Source organism: Equus asinus, chromosome 20, assembly GCF_041296235.1.
Source record: "Equus asinus isolate D_3611 breed Donkey chromosome 20, EquAss-T2T_v2, whole genome shotgun sequence".
Classification (NCBI taxonomy): domain Eukaryota; kingdom Metazoa; phylum Chordata; class Mammalia; order Perissodactyla; family Equidae; genus Equus; species Equus asinus.
In genome coordinates, this window is record NC_091809.1 from 80053606 (window position 1) to 80076141 (window position 22536).

At 50.1% G+C, this 22536-nt stretch overlaps 2 protein-coding genes across 4 annotated transcripts in view; one reads left to right on the forward strand and one right to left on the reverse strand.

Moving 5' to 3' along the window:
• USP35 (ubiquitin specific peptidase 35) overlaps positions 1-5857 on the reverse strand; it is a 39800-nt gene extending 33943 nt beyond the window's left edge. Inside the window, exon 1 of one of the 2 annotated variants that reach the window (XM_070490580.1) lies at positions 5514-5857. The gene's annotated coding sequence lies outside the window, so the exon portion shown is untranslated. The remainder of the gene's footprint in view (positions 1-5513) is intronic. The other variant, XM_070490581.1, reaches the window with a different exon arrangement.
• A 71-nt stretch (positions 5858-5928) lies between these two features.
• KCTD21 (potassium channel tetramerization domain containing 21) lies at positions 5929-22275 on the forward strand. Of its 2 annotated transcripts, none has more exons than XM_014859660.3 (2): positions 5929-6095; positions 18757-22275. In XM_014859660.3, exon 2 carries the CDS (start codon positions 18784-18786, stop codon positions 19564-19566), a length of 783 nt encoding a protein of 260 aa, XP_014715146.1. In that variant the 5' UTR covers positions 5929-6095; positions 18757-18783; the 3' UTR covers positions 19567-22275. The 2 variants fall into 2 exon arrangements, with proteins under 2 accessions (XP_014715146.1, XP_070346684.1); XM_070490583.1 differs by lacking the exon at positions 5929-6095 and adding an exon at positions 10718-10737.
• Positions 22276-22536: the final 261 nt, after the last annotated feature.

Here is a 22536-nt window from a genome sequence, read left to right on the forward strand (position 1 = left end):
CTGAAGCAGAGCATCTTGTCTCTGTGCTCTGGCCTTGCACATCCAGGGCCCTGCCTGCTTCCCCAGCCTCAGCCCACCCTAGCCCCTCACTCTTGGCTCACTATGTTCTCCCTGCCACTAGGCCCTTTGCATGTGCTCTTCCCTCCTCCCCGCTAGGCACACCCTGCAGACTTCAGCTCAAACTCACTTCCTCAAGGAAGCCTTGCCCAGCCTCCCTGTCTGTGTCAAACACCCCTGTTAACAGTCTCAGAGCATCCTGTCCTCCTTTACAGCACTTACGATTTCATGATTGGGGTCAGCCTCCTCCACGATACTATACAGGTTCCTGAGGGCAGGAGCCATGTTGGGTTTTTTGTTTTGTTTTCGGTGAGGAAGATTGGCCCTGAGCTAACATCTGTCGCCAATCTTCCTCTATTTGCTTGTGGGATGCCACCACAGCATGGCTTGATGAGCAGTATGTAGGTCCACTCCCAGGATCCAAACCCACGAACCCTGGGCTGTTGAAGCAGAGCGTGCTGAACTTAACCACTATGCCACTGGGCCAGCCACCCATGTCAGGTTTTGTTCACCATGGTATCCCCAGCACCTAGCCCAGTGCCTGGCACACAGCAGGCATTTGCTGAGTGAGCAAATGCAGAATACAGTGTGAATTACTGCTACCTTATTCCTCTGAGCCACAATAACCCTCCCTCTGCCCTTCCCCTCCCTGTGGGCTGTTTCCTGGAAGCCTTCGTCCCAGGCTGACCCCCTTTGACTCCTGATTCTCTTGCTGGTTCACAGAGGCACAGCTGGCTCTCAATATCCAACTTTCAGCTCCTAGAAGCCAGGGCCATTTCTTTGCTTCTTTGTACAATCCCACTCTAGGGAGGACCCCATATAAGGCTCAGCATACAGTAGGTGTTTAACTGGTTGGCTCAGTAAAAACTACTCTATTCTTGAGATCTGGACTTGGTGTGAAGACAGCTAGACATTTCCTAGATGGGGGGCCAGAAACTTTTATTCATAACTACAGATATTGTGGGACCCGAACTATGTGCCAGGCTCTATGGACGTTCCCTTCTCCATTCTAGCTCTTGGCCAAGACCAAACCGCCATTACTGCCTGTGCTGCCAATGCAGTGGGCCCATTTGTATAAGCCTCTCTCCTCGCACCAGGCTGTGAGCTCCTCAGGGCAGGGATTGGGGCTCATTTCTCAGTGGCTGGCTTCTCCCATGCCAGTCACTGCAGACTGAGTGCCTCTGAAGAGATGACTGTGGGGGTAGCCAGGGGACAGACCAGTAGTTTCCAAAGGCTGGCCGGGCTGCCTCAGAATCACCGGGGCACTCGGGGAAAGTTCATACACCCAGGGCCCACTCCAAACCTCCTGATCAGTGCCTTAGCCTCTGTTTTTTTCACTCTGAATGAGATTCATCTGGGATGCATCTGCTGCCCATCCGGGTTACTCACACTCTCTGAGCCTCTGTTTCCACCCTGCAGGGTTGTTGTGAAGACAACTAGAGTCTTCAGCATGACGTGGGGCACACGGAATTGCTCAGAAAACATCAGTCCCCTTAGCTTTAGAAGCAAAGTCCTTGCCCTTAAGAGCTTCCAGTCTGGCGGGGGAGGCAGACATGTTGGTAAAGCATGCCAACACAAGGCGCAACTTCAAAAGGCCTTTAAAAGTGTCTTTAAAAACTGTTCTCCCTCTAGCCTGGGTCCTCTCTTTCCTAGGCAGTGCATGTGACAAGGCAGTGGCTGTGACCAACCTCCCTTGCAGACCATCACCCCAACGCCTACCCCTGCCCTCCAGACTAGTGGATTTAAAATGCTTTCAACCCAGGATGCCAAGAAATTCTGGTATTCGGGCAGCCAAGGAGAAACCCTAATCGATGAGCGGTTGACATTCATGTGTGGAGGAAGAGGACAGGTGGCAGGCAGAAATGGAGTTCCGAAGCGAGGGAAGCCTCTAGAAATGAAAAGAAAACCAGACTAGGAATGAGGACTCCTGCACTCGAGTGTGACCTTGAGCAAATCTTATCCTTGTTCTGCAACTCATCATGTGACCTTGAGCAAATCACATCATGAGACTCTTTTCTGTAAAATGGGGATAAATGATATCAGGTTGAACCACGAGTGATGGATCAGATGTTGGCAACTTCCTGTTGTTCTAGCTGACATCTGCCACATGAGTGGTTTGTGCCGGCAGCGGGAGCTCCGTCAGTGGAGCCATTCCATGAGGGCTCTGATCTCCGAGGCCAGCCCTGCAGCCTCTGTGCAGTCCTTGGCCTGGCCCCTCCAGGCAAGCCCTGCCTGCTGCCCCCGACTCCCACGCAGGCAGTCTGAGGTCAGCTGTCACCATGGTCACCAACAAACCCACTCGATAATGTCTTGGATACATTCATGCAAAAGGGGTTTATAGAGGCTTGGACCTCACCTGACCCCCCCACAGGCCAGGGAAGGGAGGCAGGACAAGACCTGCCATCCCTATGGCATGACTGCAAAAGCCGAGGATCAGCGAGGGAGAGGGGCAGGGCCCTGGTGGGGCGGGATCAGAACCTGCCCTCCGCCTCCCTGGGGAGGAAGAGCAGACCGCCAGCATTCCTCAGGGGAGGCTGGATTACCCCTTTGGGCTCTGGACAAGGAGACGGCCTGTCGGGGCTGGCTCTGACCCAAGAAACAGCTGCCCCAAGCCCAATGCAGCAGCAAATGGCAGCCCTATCCTCCCCCAGAGGAGCCTGCATTGAAAGCAGGAGACCCAGGTTCTCTACTTCAGAATCACCAGGTGACCTTGGCTGAGTCTCTGCTGGGCTACTCAGCCTTCTCACCTGGAAAATGGGGACCATTCTGGCCTAACTACGGATAGGGTTGGGACAAGGTATAAAGAAGATAAGGGCTAGGGCAGTCATAAGTCTATTCTTGGGCCATCGGGCACTAAGGAGCGAAACAGACACTGTCAGAGAAGGAGACAGGGAGATATACACTCCTGACCTAGCTAATTCTACAAGAAATTTCATCCATTAGCCCTCACCACCAACTCAGCATGTCCACTCTCTCCCGCTGAACTCCAGCCCCACCCAAGATCAGCTCCTCTTTGCTTCTTGCCTGGACTAGTGCAGTAGCTTCCTACTCAATCTCCTATTCTCCTCCTTAATCCATCTGCCAATAGAGGCATGTATCCTGCAGGAGAATAGAGCCCAGAATCTAGCCCAGTCAGCACCCCCAACGGTGGCCACGGCAACAAAGTTGGTGCTCCTTCACCTCTCTGAGCCTCTGAACCCCAAAACAGGAGATGACCACTTGCCCACCACTTGGCCTTTCCCAGCCAAAGCTGCTGCTCCTCCACAAGCCCTTGGCTTATACCTCTCATGCTGGCATTCCAGCCGGAGAGTCCCAGCAACACCCAGCCCGCTCTGAGCACAAAGTAAGCACACAGGAACATCATGGCCCCTCCCCTGGAAGGCCCAGATCCCTTTATCTGTCCCTCTCAAATGACCCTCCACATTTCTGCTGTGTATTGATAGGTCTCTGTTCCTGCATGGTGCAGCCTGACTCATCTCCATCATCCCCAAAGCACCGCGTGTGTTTGTGTACAATGCCCTGCCCCGCCCTGGGCCCCAACTCAAGCTTCCTCATCCCTCCCTTGTCTCTCTGACCCACGCCAAACATGGTCAGAGTAATCCCAGTAGATGATAAACCCCACCCTGCCATGCCCCTGCTCAGAACTCTCAAGCTCCTCAACCGCTTCAGGATAAGGTCCAAACTCCTGTGCCTGACATTCAAGCCCTTTCTGTGACACCTGGCTGATGCGGGGCAGGGGTGGAGGATGAACCTGACAAATGCTGTTCAGTAATGGATCTACAGGAATCTGGGCAGTGGGACTTTTTGGTGATGTTCTCTCTGCTGAGAAAGTGCTTGTCTGTCTTCTCTCCTGGAAAATTCTGACTCATCCTCCAATGCCCAGGTCACATGCCCCCTCCTCTGGGAAGCATTTCCTAGTCCCCTCTGCAGCCCAAGCCTCTGAGTTCTGGCTTCCGAGATCCTCTCTTCCCTTCTGTCATCCCTTGGCAGTGTCGCTGGATTCTCTGTCTAGCTCCCCCAGCAGGATGGGGTCTCCTTTGGTAGGAAGCAGGTCCAATCCCCCTGTCTGGGCCCAGTGCCTAGCACAGGACCAGGCATAGAGGTGAAGGAGTGCCAAGTGACTGATAAGAGGCATGTGACAGCAAGATGAGATAAAACCAACGATATAACCAGAAAAGCACCGGCCTAACCCCTGGGCCAGTGACTGGCCCCTCGTCTGCTCAGGTCTGCTCCTGCATATCCATATCCCTGAGACTGTTAAGCATCAGCCAAGAAAGCCCCTACAGAGGTCAGTGGATGGGACTGAGTGAAGCTTTAGCCCTTCTAGAAATGACTCAAACAAGAAAAATAAACAAAAAATAAAACACTGTCCCTGGTTAACCATCAGGTCAAGAGCTTGCAGAATCTCATGGGACAGGGGAGGGGGCTTCAAGAACGTCTCACTCAACGTCTCCCTACCCCAGAGCACAGCAGCCCCTCCAAGCCCCAGCTCAGCATCTAAGGGTTGAGGAGGCCATTTCCTCCCCTCTCTGACCCTCCCACCCAGTCGTCTTCCTTTGACTCCCCTGGGCGTCAGAGCTGCCTTGGGGGCACCAGGCTGTCCCTGTCGACACCAGGAAGGGCCCTCCCTCCCTGGCACCCCAGGTGTGGGCAGCAGCGTCTCTCTGGGTATTTTTTAACTGAACTTCTACCCAAGGCAGCCCTGGGAAGGGGCCCCTCCCCCCACTACTGGGAGGCCCTCCTCTGGGCCACCAACCTGTCTCCTGGAAAGAAAGGAAAAAAGGGTTTTACTGGTTAAAAGCAACTGCTATTTTACTGAAGAGGAATGGAAGGAGAGAAGGGAAGCGGGTGGGAGCATCTATTCCCTTCTCAGGAACCCACCACACTCACCTATCCCCGTCCGGGGGGCCTCCCCTCATAAATCTCTGATGGCCGTGTCCCCACCCCCACCCCAGGCTTTCTGGAAGGGCTGGCACTAGGCTAACCCAGGGGGTCTCACGTTCGCAAGGGCTCTTGTAGGGGGAGTACCCGGCGGGGATGCTGAGAGAGCAGAAGCCCACTCTAAGCAGTGGAGGCCTCTTGGCCCTCCAGTTTGTGCCCCAGCTTGGCGCCACGTCTCCCTCCAGTTATACCAGTGCACCTGCGCTCAGCCCAGGCTGGGGCTGCAGACCCCACGAAAGGCTGGCGAGCTTCATGGTACTGGGCGCGGGTGCCGTCAACCCTGGGGAGGTAGAGACGGGATCACCTCGATACACAATTGATGAAGAAGGAGGCTGAGGCCCAGAGAGGGACAGCTACTCGCCCAAGGTCACACAGCGAGGCCCAGGATGCACCCAGACCTCCCGCCTCTCAGCCCCAGGCTCTCAAAGCCCTACGCGTGCCTTCGGGGCTCTCGAACCGCCAGGGTGCAGACACTCCCTCCCCTCAACCCGCACACACGCCCCCAGCCCCCTTACCTCTGGGACCCCAGTGGCCCCCGCCTCAGAGCCGGCTCCTGGGCGGGGCGCTCAGGCCCAGCAGGACTAGACTGGGCCAGGCTAGGTCAGGGCGGGTCCTCTGCCCACCCCCGAGTGGGGACGCCCTCCGCCAAGTCCCAGACTGCAGGGATGCTGCTTCCACTGCAAGTCCAACCTCCCCGCCCCGCTCTGCACAAGCCTGTACCCAGGCAGCCCGACTCAGCGGTGCGGCCGCCGGGCTGCGGGACGAAGCGGGGGGAGGGGCGCGGTGCGGGAAACGGGGCGGAGCCGGAGCGGGGGCCACCCCGCGAACCTCCACTCACGCCGCGTCCCCTTTAAGGCCAGCCGGCCTGAGCGCTGGCGGGGGCGGGGCACTGGACGGCTCACCGCAATGCCTCCTGGGAGACGGAGTTCGCACCAGGCGCGCCGAGCAGCAAAGAGCCCAAGGAGAACTACAAGTCCCGGAGCACAGCACGCAGGCCCCGGGCCGCCACGCCCCTGGGCTGGGCTTCGGCCCTCCGCCCCCCTCGCAAAGCTGCGCTGGCCGCCCGCGGAGGGGAGGCTGCAGAGCGAGGGCAGGAGGTGCGTGCCGTGGGGCCGGGGGCTCGGGGCGTAGGGACAGCCGGTGAGGGGACGCGTGCCCATTTGAGCACCTGTCCTACCGTGAGAGGTCATCTAGCCTTCCCTAGCCTCGCCAGTCTCATCTGTGCAATGGGAATGGCAATGTCGGTATCTGCGGGGGAGGGGGCGCATATTGGGGAGAGAGGGCGGAGCTGGTGGAAGCAGCCGAGATGGATGGTTATGATAGGAAAAGCCCGGATCAGGAGGGTCGAGACTGTGGGAGGGATCTCTGGTGGGTGGGGCAAGGAGGGGCGGAGTCTCTAGGTGAGACCGCGAGGCCGTGTGAGGTCGGAGAGGGGTTCTCCAGGGCTGGGGAGCCGGTGCTGAGAAAGCCGATGAAGTCTGGGTTGGACTGGATGGATTGGGCCAAAAAGCATTAGGAAAGGACCCCTCCTAGCCCTGGGAAACCCAGTGTCGGCAGCGCTGATACGGTTTGGGCAAGGGGTGGCCAAGTGAGCAAACACCTGGGAATGCACAGAACACCTTCCTTTCCTTGTGACTAGAAATAAAGAGCCCATCCCTTAAACTTACTGCGTCACACACATGAACTCATTCAGCCCTCACACCCTGTAAAGATATCACCGTATCTGTTTACAGGTGAGGAATATGAGGCTCAGAGAAGTGAAGTGAATTTCCCAAAACCACCCGGGACTCCTTACTCCGAAAACCCTGCTTTTTTTCCTGCCTGCAGGAAGGCAGAGGTTTAGTCGGGAGTGGATGGCAAGGAAGAAACAAAACTTTCCGTGTCCTGCCCTTTGCAGGTTGTGTGGCAGGACCAGCTTCTAAACCCTTCTAAAGGCCAACTTGTAAGGCAACCCTCCTAAGGTTATTGTGAGGATGAAATGAGGAGGTGGATTTGAAAGCCCTTTGTTTATAAATCATAATTGTTGTGAGGAGCAGGAAGGCCATAAGAAAGAGAGTGGTTGAAATGGGGTGCTTGTGCCGGAAGAAAACCACAAGATGAAGCCTGAGAGTGAGCTGAGAGGATGAAGGAAAGTTCTGGAAGAGAATGGGGGATGGTGGTGGTGGTTGGGAGTGGGCACCAGGTGAGAGAATACTTTGCTGTGCACGTCGGGGAGTCGGGTTGCTGGGTCAGTGGCTTCCCTCCTCCAGCCCACCTTTGCCTATCATGTGCCCTGCTGGGGCATGTGTTTGTCACCTGAGTCTAGGAAGCACCTTTTCCCCCTACAGTGAGGGTTGTGGGGGTAATGGAGCAGCCTGTGGACTTATAGGTATGACCTGGGCAAAACAGAGCTAACAGTACAGCTGTTGGGAGTGGGGAGGCCAGGAAGGGGACGTGAAGGGCAGTGCTCCATATGGTCCCCAGGGCTGTGAGCCAGAGTCTTTGATCCTGGAGGGCTGAGTGAGGAGGGATAGTCTCATCCCATTTACTGGAAGACACTCCTCAGTCTGAGCATTGTCATCCTTAAAATTTACCCAGCTGTCTTCTATCCGTCTCTTACACAGTGGGAGTTCTTATATTTACTTCCAAGTGGTCATCTGGGCCTTAGATTCCAAACTGAAAATTCAAAAGAGTGTTTCAAAATAAAAAGTTTTTAAAATTCAGAGAGAGACGCTGGCCCTTTGGCCGAGTGGTTAAAGTTCTGTGCATTCCGCTTTGGAGGCCTGGGCTTCACAGGTTCGGACTTTGTGGACCTACTCCGCTCATCATCCATGCTGTGGAGGCGTCCCACATACAAAGTAGAGGAAGACTGGCACAGATGTTAGCTCAAGGCTAATCTTCTTTAAGCAAAAAGGGGAGAATTGGCAACAGATGTTAGCTCAGGGCTAATCTTCCTCAAGCAAAAAGGGGAGAATTGGCAACGATGTTAGTTCAGGGCTAATCTTCCTCAAGCAAAAAGGGGAGGATTGGCAACAGATGTTAGCTCAGGGCTAATCTTCCTCACACGCACAACCCCTAAAAAATTCAGGACAGAGTGATAAACCTCCCTGTTGGTAGATGACAGTTTGAGGTGAGGAAAGTGGCTCTGACTAAACATGGGAAGAAATTTCTTTCCCTTCCTCTACTCTCCCTGCTTCTAGGGGGGGTAACACAGAGGGGAGATCCAAGCCCCAACAGGGTGGCCAGGCACCCATCTACTTAAGTACAGGGGCCTTGGTAAGGGGTGAAAAGAAAATGCTCTGGAGATGCAGAGGAGGAAGGAATGAATTCCAGCTGTGGGGCCTGGCAGATGAATGAGGTTTTCCTTCGCAGTGCAGGCAGATATCAAATTGCAGGAAGAGGAGAAGGCCTGGCCTGGTAGAGTAGAGATAATAATAGTATCTAGTTCATCTTTGAGATCAATATGCATAAAGTGCTTAGCACAGTAGTAACTGCTCAGTAAGTGTCAGCCATTATTATTACTGCTGTTGGTATGATCACCATCGGCCTAGGACTACAGCACTAGTAAGTGGCAGAGCCTGATTCAAACACAGGCCCAGGTAATGCCAAAGCCTGAGCACTTGCCTCTCCCTGACAAAGCCCCCTCCAGTTCTTTCTGCCCATCCCTCTCCCTTGTGAGGCCCAGAAGTGGCCCCTCTTTGTGAGCATTCTGGGTGAGCCGTGACGGGACTTTCTTCTGTGATAGCAGAGACCCTGGGTTCGGGAGGAGGCAGGGGAAGCAAGGCGTGAGCAGCCATCTTCTCCCAGTCTGGATCCCAGCAGAGGCAGGCAGACCTAGCGTTGTGGTTTCTACGGGTGAGACCCGTCAGGATTAAATTCTGACTCCCCCACCAGCTGTGGCTGCTTTACCGTAGCCCCGGTTGGCTTCCTTATCCTCCAAAGCATGGCAACAGCTGGAGAGGAAAATGATGAGATTTTAATGCTTCTTAGTAGTAGTCGTAACAAATCTACCACTTACTAAATCTGGTTATTTATTGGGCACTCTGACTGGAACTTCCCATCTGTAGTCCTACAAGGGAAGTCTTCTTTTCTTCCTCCCTCTTTCAAAATGAAAATGCTTTTAGAATTTTCAGGCCTACAGAAAAGTTCAAAGAACAGCCTTTCACCTAGATGGACCAATTCACACATTGCTGATTTTGCTTTTATACACACACACACACACACACACACACACACACTTTTTTTGCTAAGCTATTTAAAAGTTACAGACACCTTGGGGCTGGCCCCGTGGCCCAGTGGTTAAGTTCGCGCGCTCCACTGCAGGCGGCCCAGTGTTTCGTCAGTTCAAATCCTGGGCCCAGACATGGCACTGCTCATCAAACCACGCTGAGGCAGCGTCCCACATGCCACAGCTAGAAGGACCCACAACGAAGAATATACAACTACGTACCGGGGAGCTTTGGGGAGAAAAAAGTAAAATCTTTTAAAAAAAAAAAAAAGTTACATCTTGACACTTGACCCCTAATTGACCCCTAAATTCTTCAGCAGGTATGTCCTCGTTATAACATTCTCTTATATAACCATAATATCATTATCATACCTAAGAAAATAAGCAAGAAGTCAACATTATCTAATAAACAGTTGATATTCAGATTTCCCCAACGGCCAAAAAATATCTTCTGTAGGTTTGTTTTTCATCAGATGCAGTCAAGATTCATGCATTGCATTTAGTTCTAGCTCTTTAAGCAATTCATTTTATCTCGAGTGAGCCTCCTCCACCTGTTTAAATTTGTTTGATTATTTTATCAATGATTAGATTTAGTTCAGGTTTTGATTTTTTTCGCAGCAATGTTGTAGACTTCTTATTGTATCACACATATAATAGCAGGGTCCTACTATCTCCATGAATGCTAAATTTGATTATTGGTTAAAATCATGACAGCTTGATCTCTTCATATCAGGGTAAAATTTTCCCCCTTGAAATTAATAGGTAGTCTGTGGAGCGATTCTTTGAGGAATTGTGTGTTCCTGGTAACCTTTCACTCCACGTCCACTGATGATTTGCAACACAGAGGGTTGCAAAATGGTAATTTTCTAATTATGCCATTCTTTCTATATTTATTAGCTGGCATTCATTGTTGTAGAATAACTCTTGCCTGTGTGTGTGTGCAGTTTGTGTGTCTTTCTCACTCCCTCTCCTCTCCCTCTCTTTTTCTTTTTGGAGTAACTTAGACCCATGATTTCTTTTAAATTTGATGTGTTATAACCCATTATCATCACTAATCTTTTTTGGTACTAAGATTGTCCCAAATTTGGCCGATGAGAGTCCGTTTAAGCCTGCTCCTGTGTTCTTTCGTTTTTTTTATTGAGATTATCATTGACATATAACATTGTATTAGTTTTAGGTGCACAACATAGTGATTTGATGCATGTATATATTGCAAAATGATCACAGTGTGTTTAGTTAACATCCATCACCACACACAGTTACCAAAAAAAAATTTTTTCTTTTTGGTGAGAACTGTTAAGATCTCTGTTCTTTTGACATGACCTCATTAAACTTTGATTGCTTCTTTGCTGTCTGGCAAGAGATGTTCCAGGCTCACCTTGAACTATTCCTGTCAAAGTCCTGGAATCATCAATTTCTCCAGGAAACCCTAGTTTCTTTTTGTAGGAGATCACATTTAGAAACCAAGATCTGGAATCAGGCATGATCATTGCTGCTGGGGTATCATTTCCAGGCTCTTTGAATGAGCAGAGGTAAGAAATGATGGATGGGCAGATAGATGGATGGATGGATAGATAGATAATTATCATTGCTTAGTAGATTCATTGTCGTTTCAAAAACTGGTCCTCCCTGTGTAAAAACAGTAGATTGCACGGAATGTAGTTTCTTTCTGGAAGCTCAGTGGGCATCAATGTAGGAAATTACACAGAAAGAGCCCATGCCTATTTGAGGGCTCCGTGAGTGTACAGGCTGTTGCCTGGGGCCTCTGTGGCTGGCTTCAGTCTCTTGCTCAAGACCCGGCTTAGGAAAGACCCCAGGCTGCCTCCAAAGACCTGTCCAAACTCAGAAGCTCCCAGAAGCCATGACCCAGAGGTCAAGAATGCACTGGAAGCCCTGGGCCAGGGACTCATCCTCTTTGAGTTTGTGAAATAAAGATAATGTGATCTGTCCTGCCAGGGTCCCAGAATTGTTGTAAGGATCAGTATATATTTATTTTTTGAAATTGCTAACCAATCTTTTCAACACATGTATTACCAAAATCCCTTCTCTTTTTCGTTGTTTTAATATCACAGCTTGAAATGTTGTTGCTTTATAATCCAATTTAATACATTACACTAAGATAACTACTCTTTTTCAAATATTCTGGCAGGTTATCACTAATCAGTTTTTTCAAACTAAGATTTTAATCTTTTGACAAAATACTATTGGGATTTGAACTAGGATAGCATAACAACTGTAATTAATTTTAGAAGAACAACTTTAAGATATTTCGTCTCCCTCTCAGAAGATTACAAGTCTCCGTTTATTCAATTCTATTTATGCTTCTTCATAAAATGTCTTGTGTTTCTGGAGGGGCACAGGTTTTGCAGAGAGACCTCACTTGGAATTCTAGTTCTGCTACCTCTAGCTGTGTGCTCTATGCTTCAGTTTTAGAATCCTAAAAATTGGGAGGATAACCGTACCAACCTCACAGTGTGGTATTTCAGTGAAACAGTCTACAGGAAAATGCCTCATGTAGCTTGGGGCGTGTCCTCGGTGCTCAGGAAATGTTGATTCTCTGCGTCCTGATCTGGATGTAGGTCAGAATCAGATTGAGAGGGCAGGTGTGGGAGTACCTGGCAAGAGGGAGGAGGGGGACAAGTGACAGCCCTCTCCAAGGGCCTTGGCTGCTGAATGCCCAAAGACGAGTGTCATCATTCAGAGCACAGACTTTGCTGTCAGACAGGCCTGGCCTTGAATCCTGGCCCTGCCACTGCTTTGGGCCTCAGGTTCTCATTGGTAGAGTGGGGATACTGCTTTCCTCCTACGGGGCTTAGATGAGCTCACAATGTAACGCATCTAGCACAGGTGTCAGTAATTACTCACAGTAAGTACTATCGAGCATTGGCTGTGGCCCTCATGAGGCCCGCAGGACTGTGGGTGCCAGGACAGAATTAAAAGTAAGATTCTCCAGAGTGAGGTTTTGGCTGCCCATCCTTATAGGACATCTCATCTCAACGAAGTCTGTTTTCTGTATCACAATTGGTTGTTGCAACCAGGTAATTTTCAGGCCCCAGACTGGAATTGCCTCTCACATGGTACCAGGCTGGGCCTTAAGACTCCCTCTCGTTTGGGCCACAGACCTGTTTCAGGGAAGAGAGAATTCCAGCCACAACTCCAAATTCCCAGGCCCCCTGGCCTTCCCTGCCCAGTGAGCTGGTCCAGGGATAGGCATGGCATGATTTCCTGGTTTGTCACCAGTGGTTTTCTCAGAGAGGGAGGTGGGGCTTATCTTTCTTTTTTTCTTTCTTTTTTTTTTTTTTTTTTCAAGTCGAGAGGCAGATTTCAAAAGTCTGCTGCTTAAGAAAATTTACTTGTTCAGACACAGTGGTGGGTTTCTTTTCTCTCCCACTGCCTGGTTCAGTTTGTGTTCCCATTCATCTTTTCTCATGTGACTTTTAAAAACCTGGCTTTTTGTGTGTTGCTGCTTTGTCGTTAGACATCATGAGTCGCTATTGAAATAGAAGGGTTGAGACCTCTCAGTGGCCTTACCCTGTGTCAGCTGTAGAGGGGCACTGGGCCATCCTGGGCTCCTGTCCCCATGTCCTCAGATGTGAATGGGCAGTGCACCAGGCCGGCAGTGGACGAGCTACCAAAGGACCCTACTCGAGTCTGGTCTGGACAGAGAATAAGCCAGTGTGATCTCTCACTCATGTGGGGACCCCTTGGTGGGAAGGCAAAATGATCAGAGCTATTGGACTCCTACAGACCCAAGTTCAGACCCCAGCTTCTCCACTGACTCTTAACCTTTCTGAGCCTCAGTTTCCTCATCTGTAAAATGGAGATAATAATAGTATCCATCTCTCAGGGTGCTTATGAAGACAAGGAATGAGAGAATGCATGTAAAACATTTAGCACAATAGTATCATTCTCTGTACTTTTCTGTATGGTTTTATTAAAAATAAAATGCCACCAAGTGTTACGTGAAGCCCCTCACCTTGCAGAAACAAGAAGTGTGTGCTCAGCAAGTAGTGGCTGTTGGTTTGCCAAGCAAGCTGCGGAGCGGTGTTTTAAAAGGCTGCTTCAGGGATTCTCGAATTTGGTGGAGCTATTACAGCCTTTTGTTGCTGTTACAGCTCTTAGCAGCCTGTGCAGTGGGCATTCTGCTCTCTCGCTGTGTGTCCTGGGCAAGTCACCAGTCCTTCTGAGTCTCAGGGTCCCATCTGCCAAACAGGAAGAATGATGCCTACCTTTTAGGACTGCTGTAAGAATTAAAAGGGCTCATGAATGGAAAGACCTTGGATATAGTAAAATGCTCAGTAAGTGGTCGTTCCTTCCCTCTCACCCCCAATGCCGCTGGCACCCACCGTGTGCTGGGCAGTGAATATGCAGGAACACGAGACGTGTCATTGCTCTCGGGATCACAAACTGGGCAGTGCTTTTCAAAAACAGTTTTTATCACAACCCACAGTATGAAGATACACTTTATTTCACAATCCAGTTCATACACACTGTACACACACACACACATAATCAACTGAAACAAAACTTTCAAACAAAAATATAACTGGTCACAACCCACTGGATTGATTTCGTGACACAATCATAATCACGATCTTGATTTTTCAGTTTATGAAGGCATAATTGACATACAGTCAAATTCGCCTTTTAGGTGTAAGTTATATGAATTTTTATAATCCATACAGTCATTTGACCACCACATCAAGGCATAGACTTTTTCCGTCACTCCAGAATATTCCCTCATGCCTCTTTGCAGCCAGTCTTCTCCCCAGCCCAGCCCCTAGCAATCACTGATCCGACTTCTGTCTCTATAGTTTTGCCTTTTCCAGAATGTTATGTAAATAGGATCACACACCGTGTAACCCTTTGAGGCTGGCTGCTTTCACTGAACATAATGCTTTTGAGATTCTTCTATGCTGTGTGTGTGTCAGTAGCTAGTTCCTTTATATTGCTGAGTCATGTTCCATTGTATGGATGTACCACAGTTTGTTTATCTATTTACATTTTAGTTTCCAGGCTTGGGCAATTAGGAATAAAGCTGCTGTAATCATTCACCTACAGGTTTTTGCATGGATGTATGTCTTTATTTCTCTGGGATAAATTACTAGGAGTTATTTCTTGCTGGGGATTGCTAGGTCATGCTGAAACTGTATGCCAGACTGCTTTCCACCGTGGTTGTACCATTTTGCATCCTCACCAGCAATGTCTGAGAGTCTCCGTTGTTCTGTATACTCACTAGCATTTGGTATTGTCAGATTTTTATTTGAGCCATTTTAATAGGTAGATAGTAATATCCAGTTGTGGTTTTCACTGTCATGTCCCTAAGAACTAATGATGTTGAACATCCTTCCACATGAGTATTTATGATCATTATATCTTCTTTGGTGAAATGTTTGTTCAGATCTTGTGCCCAATATTTCTTTGGGTTGTCTGTTTACTTCTTAGGGAGTTTTGAGCGTTCTTTATATATTCTGGTTAACAATCCTTTATCAGATATGTATTTTGCAAATATTTTCTCCCAGTCTGTGTCTTATTTTCATTTTCTTCACAGTGTCCTTTGAAGAGGGGAAGTTTTTCATTTGGATGAAGTCTAGTCAGTCAGTCATTTTATGGTTTATTCCTTTTGGTTCCTATCCAAGAAATCTTTGCCTAATCCAAAGTCACATAAATTTTCTCCTTGAAGTTTTCGTAGTTTTAAAAAGATTTTACATTTAGGTCTGTGATCTATTATGAGTTAATTTTTTGTGTATGGTGCAAGATATGGGTCAAGGTTCTTTTTTTGCATATGGATGTGCAGTGATCTGCATCTTGATAAAGCCAGGAAGGAGGGCCGTGTGCAAAGCAGATCATAGCATGACCACTCCGTGGGCACTGCCAGGGAGGTCTCTGCAAGGGACCAGGAAGGCCCAAGAGGAGAGCCGTGAACCTGGTGGAGATTTGGGGACAGTCTTACAGAGGCCGTGACAGATAGGCAGGGCCTTAAAGGTTGACAGCAGCGAAAGTGGACAAGGGTGGTCTAAGGACAGCAAAGGCAGGACAGGTACCAGTGTGAGAGTGTGTGCGGTGGTGTTTGGAGGGCCAGAGCTTAGTGTGGGAGGGGCAGGGTTAGAGGTGAGAGGGGACAAGCAAGGCGGTTTGGGCAGGCAGTAGTGCTTCGGGAAGCTCAGTCTGCCGACTAAAGTGGAAGGTGGACAGAAGGAAGGCGGGGAGCCGAGTGAGGATGTAGGGGAGATGAGGCCAGAGCTCCAGGAGTAGCTATGGAGATGGGCTCAAGGAGACAAAGTCTAGAAGAATTTTAGGGATGAGGAGTCAGGGCTGCCTCCTGGGTCTTGGGCTCAGGCAGTTGGGTGGGTGTGAAGAGTTCACAGCAGGTTCAGGGAAAGAGGAATTCTGTGTTAGGCTTCTGGTACCCATGAGATATCCAGGTTGAGATGTCCAAGAGGCAGCCAGGTACACACTGGGGGCTGTCGCTCAGTGATGTTAGTTCATCCCCCCGACCACAAGCCCCCCGCCACACTCATGAAGCTCCTCAGCCCCCGAGAGGTGCCAATTCCTGCCCCCTTGTGTCATTGTGCCTTTCACAATGGGGTCTGTGCATTTGTGACGATGGACACAATGGTGCTGCCCCTAGAACATAGCACCTGGAGGACTGAGCTCTGTGACTCTTGGGCATGGGGCAAATACCACCAAGAGCACCCTAGACTGGGGGTCCGGAGACCTGCCTTCTAACCAGCCTCCACCCCGGCTGACCCTGCAGCTCTCTCTGCTGCTCTCCTCAGACGAAAGACCAGGAGCCGTGCAGCTGGGGAGCAAGGGGCAGGAAGGCAGGTGCTCTGCTGCTTTTGCAAGCAGAGAAATAGGAGTTTGGGTGCCCACGCAAGGGCTCTCAGGTATGCCTGTCGCTCCTGTCTCCCCCACCCCCACTGCCTTGAGCTCTTCAGCACTAACTTCCGGAGGAGATAAAGACGTCTGTGGCCCACAGAACCCCCAGGAAAGACAGCCCCGCCTCTCCAACGCCTGAGCCTGCTCTTTCCGTGGAGCTGAGCCACTTCACCGAGCCTGGGCCTTAAATCAAGGAGAAAGAGACTGAAAACTAGAATATGCAAATTACTGTCTAGAAAGAAAAGGAAATTCTGGAATGAGGAAGGGGTGGCCCACTCCTGGGTCCAGCTCCTGCCTGGGCCCTCTGGAGAGAGAACTGGCCAGACTCAGCCCTGAGGCCGAGCACCTTCCCCATCAGCGGCCCCGTTTCCTCGGGCCCCTTGCCCCACCCCTCTCTCTTGGACCTCCCCACTGTCTCGCAGCCCATCTGCTCCAGGCTTCTGCTCACGATTTTGTAACTTCATCATGGGCTTGTTTCTCTTCAGACCTTCCAGATGGTTAATGCCTTTCTGCAATATTAAAGTGCGCCATCAGACGGAGAAGGAATCATGAGGGGACCCCTCCCCTCCAGAGAGTTGGGTGGGGCAGCTGAGCATGTCCTCCATCCACCCAGCATGGCCTCCATCCTCTGGGGAGTGTTTCCACGTAGGCAGCCTCCTCAGGAGGCAGACGTGTGGTGAGAAGCACTCTGGCCTGCTCGCCACCCTTGCTGGGTGACTTGGAGAAGTCCATCCTCACACCTCTGTTTTCCCATCTGGACAGTAATAATGCCAGGATTCATTCATTACCAAGTCCCCCAGCTCTTGGTACATGTCCCTTGTCACTGCACCCTTACTGCCTCTTGTCTCGATCTCCCCCACCAGTCTGAGCTCCTCGAGGGCAGCACTGGGGCCAACTCTTCTCTGCGCCCCCACACCCAACATCAGGAAAAGATTGCTGAATCCATTCCACAGGTTGGCTCTTAGGACAGTATCGTGTTGGAAGCTGAGAGCGTACCTCCCCTGCTGTCTAGAACCTTAAAGAGAAGTTAGGCTCCAAGACTTCCAGTTGAAACTGACTCATCAGCCATAGACACTGGAGGCTGTGAGATCAGTGGGGGAATTGGGGGAGAGGGGAGGCTTTGTTAAGGAACGGATAAAGAGCCCTTAGGAAGGGTGCTCAGTGGCAGAGTCCCACACTTGCACTGACCTCGAAGCAAGTTTCAGAGGAGGCTGGAGAGCCATCATGGTGGGAAAGGGCAGGCCACCAAGAGCATCTTCATGGCAAGGCAAGTTGTTACAGGAGGATGAGTGTCCAGAAAAAGGAGTCATTGAGAGTCTAGAGGGCCGAGTGACCCATTGTGGGCCTGGGAGATAGATGGAAATGGCACTAATCACAGCCATTTGTGGCAAATTCTTTGAGATAGAAAAGTAATTAAATTCAGAAGCAATATTGGTACAACAAAAGGAGCACTGGGCTTAGAGTCATAAATCTCAGAGCATTTAAGTACTTGGAGTGTACCCAGTCTTTGGCAAGAAAGCATTTACACGTTTTTCTCTCTCATACTAAGGGACCTGGGTTTGAATCCCGGCAGGGCCGTTGACCTCTCTGAGTACAGGGGATGAATCCCAGCAGTTTTCCTCATCTGCACCATAAGGCTGAATGGTGGTACTGTCTGTGTCAAAAGCTATGCATGCCCATTATGTAAGCAGACATATGTAAGAGCGGGTAACACAGCAGTCAGTCCAGGCACATTGTCTTTCCTTCCTTAGTCCAGTGGTTCTCTGTCCTAACTGAACATTTAGAATCAGGAGCCGGCCCTGTAGCCGAGTGGTCAAATTTGCACACTCTGCTTCAGCAGCCCAGGGTTTCACTGGTTCAGATCTCGGGCGCGGACATGGCAGTGCTCATCAAGCCATGCTGAGGTGGCGTCCCACATAGCAGAACTAGAAGGGCTTACAACTAGAATATACAAATATGTACTGGGGGCTTTGGGGAGAAGAGAAAAAAAAATAGAATCACCGAGGGTGCTTTTTAGAAACACCAATGCTTGGGCCACATTCGAGACCAAATAAAACAACCTCTGGAGGGTGGGACCCAGGCTTCATTTGCTCTTTTTTTTTTTTCTTATTGTTCAACTCCCTAGTGAAACTAATATGCTTTACACAGTGTGGCAGTTGTCAGCCATCTATTTATTCATCAAGTATTAATTCATTTCAACCCCAAGGACTGTAGGCTTGATCTACCATAAGGATTTAAGAACTGTGACTACCCAGATGTTAGGGACTGAATGTTTGTGTCCCCCAGAATTCATATGTTGAAACCCTCACCTCTAATGCGGTGGTATAAGGAGGTAGGACCTTAGGGAGATGCTTAGGTCATGAGGGTAGAGCCCTCATGAACAGGATTAGTGCCGTTATAAAAGAGACTCCAGAGAGCTTTCTTGCCCCTTCTGCCATGTGAGGACACAGTGAGATGATGGCCCTTACCAGACACCAAATCTGCCCACACCTTGACCTTGAACTTCCCAGCCTCCAGAACTAAGTAAATGAGAACTAAATAAGTAAGTGAGAAATAAATGTGTGTTACTTAAGCCACCGAGTCTATGGCATTGTGTTATACCAGCTCAGCAGACCAAGATATCAGATATGATCAGGTAATGGTCATTTCTCACCTTTTTCCTTCTCTAGGTACTTCCCAGCACCCAGCCTCCTGCCATGTCTGACCCCATCACGCTGAACGTCGGGGGGAAGCTCTACACAACCTCCCTGGCAACCTTGACCAGCTTCCCCGACTCCATGCTGGGCGCCATGTTCAGTGGGAAGATGCCCACCAAAAGGGACAGCCAAGGCAACTGCTTCATTGACCGTGACGGCAAAGTATTCCGCTATATCCTCAACTTCCTGCGGACCTCCCACCTGGACTTGCCTGAGGACTTCCAGGAGATGGGCCTGCTCCGCAGGGAGGCCGACTTCTACCAGGTGCAGCCCCTGATTGAGGCCCTGCAGGAGAAGGAGGTGGAGCTCTCCAAGGCCGAGAAGAATGCCATGCTCAACATCACTCTGAACCAGCGTGTGCAGACGGTCCACTTCACCGTGCGTGAGGCACCCCAGATCTACAGCCTCTCCTCCTCCAGCATGGAGGTCTTCAACGCCAACATCTTCAGCACCTCTTGCCTCTTCCTCAAGCTCCTCGGCTCCAAGCTCTTCTACTGCTCCAATGGCAATCTCTCCTCCATCACCAGCCACTTGCAGGACCCCAACCACCTGACTCTGGACTGGGTGGCCAATGTGGAGGGCCTGCCAGAGGAGGAGTACACCAAGCAGAACCTCAAGAGGCTCTGGGTGGTGCCAGCCAACAAGCAGATCAACAGCTTCCAGGTCTTTGTGGAGGAGGTGCTGAAAATCGCTCTGAGTGATGGCTTCTGCATCGATTCTTCTCACCCACACGCTCTGGATTTTATGAACAATAAGATTATTCGATTAATACGGTACAGGTAAAAGGACCCAAGCCACATTGGAGGGGGGCTCCCAAGAAGCTCCATGTCGGCCAAGACCGTGGAGAGTGTCTCGCTGATGGTGTGAGGCAGGGCACTATACTAATCTGTATTAATCACGTAACAGGACTTGATTCCCTCATGATGCAGTCCACCTATAGGAATCCATGTGTCCTCTCAACAGAGCCACCTTTTTTATTGCCATTTTGAGCTGGAGATGGGCAGTTTGTTAGGACAAGTAAAGTCTGCTGATGTGTCCTAAAGGAGGTCACAGGAGGACTTTTTGGCTGGACAAAGGAGCAGTGGTTTTGTCATGGGCTCCATCTCTGTACCACTAGGCACTGCCTCACTTAGCCATCCGTGAAAAGAACCCCTGGTGGAGGGGATGGGCTGAGAACAAGAGCCTCCCCTCAGTTTCCCAGGACAGAAAGTACCCAGAGATTCCCATCCCGCCTGCACCTCCGTCCAAGGATGCCGCCAGGACCTTGGACTTGTTTGCCCAGGGGTGACCATGTCTGTCTGGCTTGGAACTGCAGTGTGTTCTCAGAGCTGTGTTTCTGGAGAGATCTGAGCTGTGGCATGGCCTAGAAGAGTGAACCTCCAGGCAAGGTTCAGAAGATGGGGATATCTCTCTTGACTGGGCCAAATCTAGGCATTTGGGGATTTCTGGCTTCAGAAACAGGTTACTGTCCCTGCGAAGGTTTGAAAATCTGGAGCCAGTGCAATGAAAGGCACTTCATAATGTGGCCTGTTACCTGACTCTTGTAATCCTTTCCCCAAGAATTTGAAGTGTCATTGAAACAGGTCATTTTAAAGAAATATCCTATGGACTCTCAGGGTTGGAAAATCGATTCAGTGGTTGCCTCGTCCTCCCCCCGCCCCAGCACACCCTAGCGCATTTGGGGCTGAGCGCCAGCCCCCTCCCCCCAGTATCTCCAAGCAATCACCTATTTCTGCTTGCATACCTCCAGTGATGGAAAGCTCCTCATCCCCAAGGCAGCCCCTGCCGGTGCCAGCCCCTGCCAGTGCTGGCTGTTAAAAGTGCTTCCTTATATTGAGCCAAAATCTGTCCTTCCACTCCCATTTCCTTGTCTTGGTTCTAGACATTCCTCCTCACCCAAATATGTATTTTCTCTTTCAAGATACAGACGGTCCCCAAGTTAACGATGGTTCGACTTAAGATTTTTCAGCCTTACCATGGTGCCAAAGTGATATGCATTCAGTAGAAACTGTACTTTGAGTTTTAAATTTTGATCTTTTTCCCAGGCTAGCGATACATGGCACGATCCTCTCTCATGATTCAGGGCAGCGACAGCGAACCACAGTCAGCCACACGATCACGAGGGTAAACGACCCACACACTTACACCCATTCTGTACCCGCACAACCATGCTGTTTTTCACTTTCAGTACAGAATTCAATAAATTACATGAGATAGTCAACACTTTATCATAAAATGGGCTTTGTCTTAGATGATTTTGCCCAACTGTACGCTAATAGAAATGTTCTGAGCATGTTTAAGGTGGGTTAGGTGTATGAAATGCATTTTCAACTTAATGATATTTTCAACTCACGATGGGTTTATTGGGACGTAACCTCATCGTAAGTCAAGAAAGATCTGTAGTCACCTTGAGAGGCCAGACACTCACTCTGAAAATATTATTAGGATTCCTTTTTGAGATCTGTCTTCAGAGCCAAGGTTAGCCCCCTTCCATCCCCTGTAAGTCAACCCCATTTTGTTGTGACTTCACTTCTTTGTGATCCCCCATTTCACCCACCTTCCTCACCAAGGCTGGTTCTGCATAGCTATTGACCATCTTCTGTTGGAGGGTGAAGAAGTGCTGCCAGAGGAAGGAGACCAGGGTCTCAGAGACTGTGTGCAGGGAGGAGCCCAGGAGTGGTCTGAACCATAGCACTACCCTTGGAGTAAGTGTCCAGCCCCTAAGACACTGTCCTGAAGGAGGTGGCCTTCCCCTGTGGTACTGTGTCTGGTCATAACCAGCCATGGACCTCCTTGGGGTGAGATCCAGGGCAAGACACCTGGCGCCACCACTTCCCAGCGGGTGATGAGCAGTGCAGGCCTCGAAACTGCACATTATGAATTCATCCCTGGAGTGAATATGGCCTTGGGCATCCTAGAGTCTTCCCCACTGGGCAGGGGCCCTCAGACAAAGCCAGGGAAGCCTGGTGACACTGGTGGCACCGGGAGATGGGCTGAGGAAGGGGCTTCCATAGTTGTACCCTGTGAATAGGGAGCTTGTACACTGGGCTGTGTAGTAAAGGCCTTTTCCCCCTACGGTAGGACCCAGGAGTCCTTGACAGCTGTCCCAGACCACCAGGCCAATGGTACTTGGGAAAGCCACTTAGGAGAACCCAGTTTAAACCAGACAGCAGAAGCTGTGACCACAACAAACCAGTTTAAGGAAGAAATCTTGTAAATCACCATTTCCTTTTTTCTTCTCCATAAAAATTCCCTTTCTCCCTCTTTTTGGTGTTTCTTAATTTAAGCAGCTTGACTTTAGACAAAGTAGAGGACCTGTGAAGCCACTAATGTGCTGTGTGACTTTATGCAAGTCACTCACCTCACTGAGCCACCTCCATTTCTTCATCTGTGAAATGGGCGTAACAGTAATACATAAGCCTACCTACCTCACAGGGCTGTTGTGAGGATCCAATGAAATGATGTATGTGAGAATACAGTATAAATGATAAACGGTTTTTATTCTTTTGTGTCTGCTTATAAGGGAAGAAACTCTGGCCTTGGAGTCTGCCTGACCAGGGTTTGAGTTCTGACTCCATCACACGCTGTGTGACCTTGGACAAGTCACTGGGCCTCTCTGATTTGTTTCCTCATCGATAACAACCCCCATCTCCCAGGGTTATGTGACTTAAATGAGTGAGTATATGTGAAAATTCCTAGCTAGGCCTGGCAGACGTGAGCTCAATAAATGCACTTTCAGGAGGTAATACTGAA

Bases quoted from the DNA above. Each gene is read 5' to 3' on its own strand.
- KCTD21 (XM_014859660.3), top strand. From the start codon at position 18,784: ATGTCTGACCCCATCACGCTGAACGTCGGGGGGAAGCTCTACACAACC.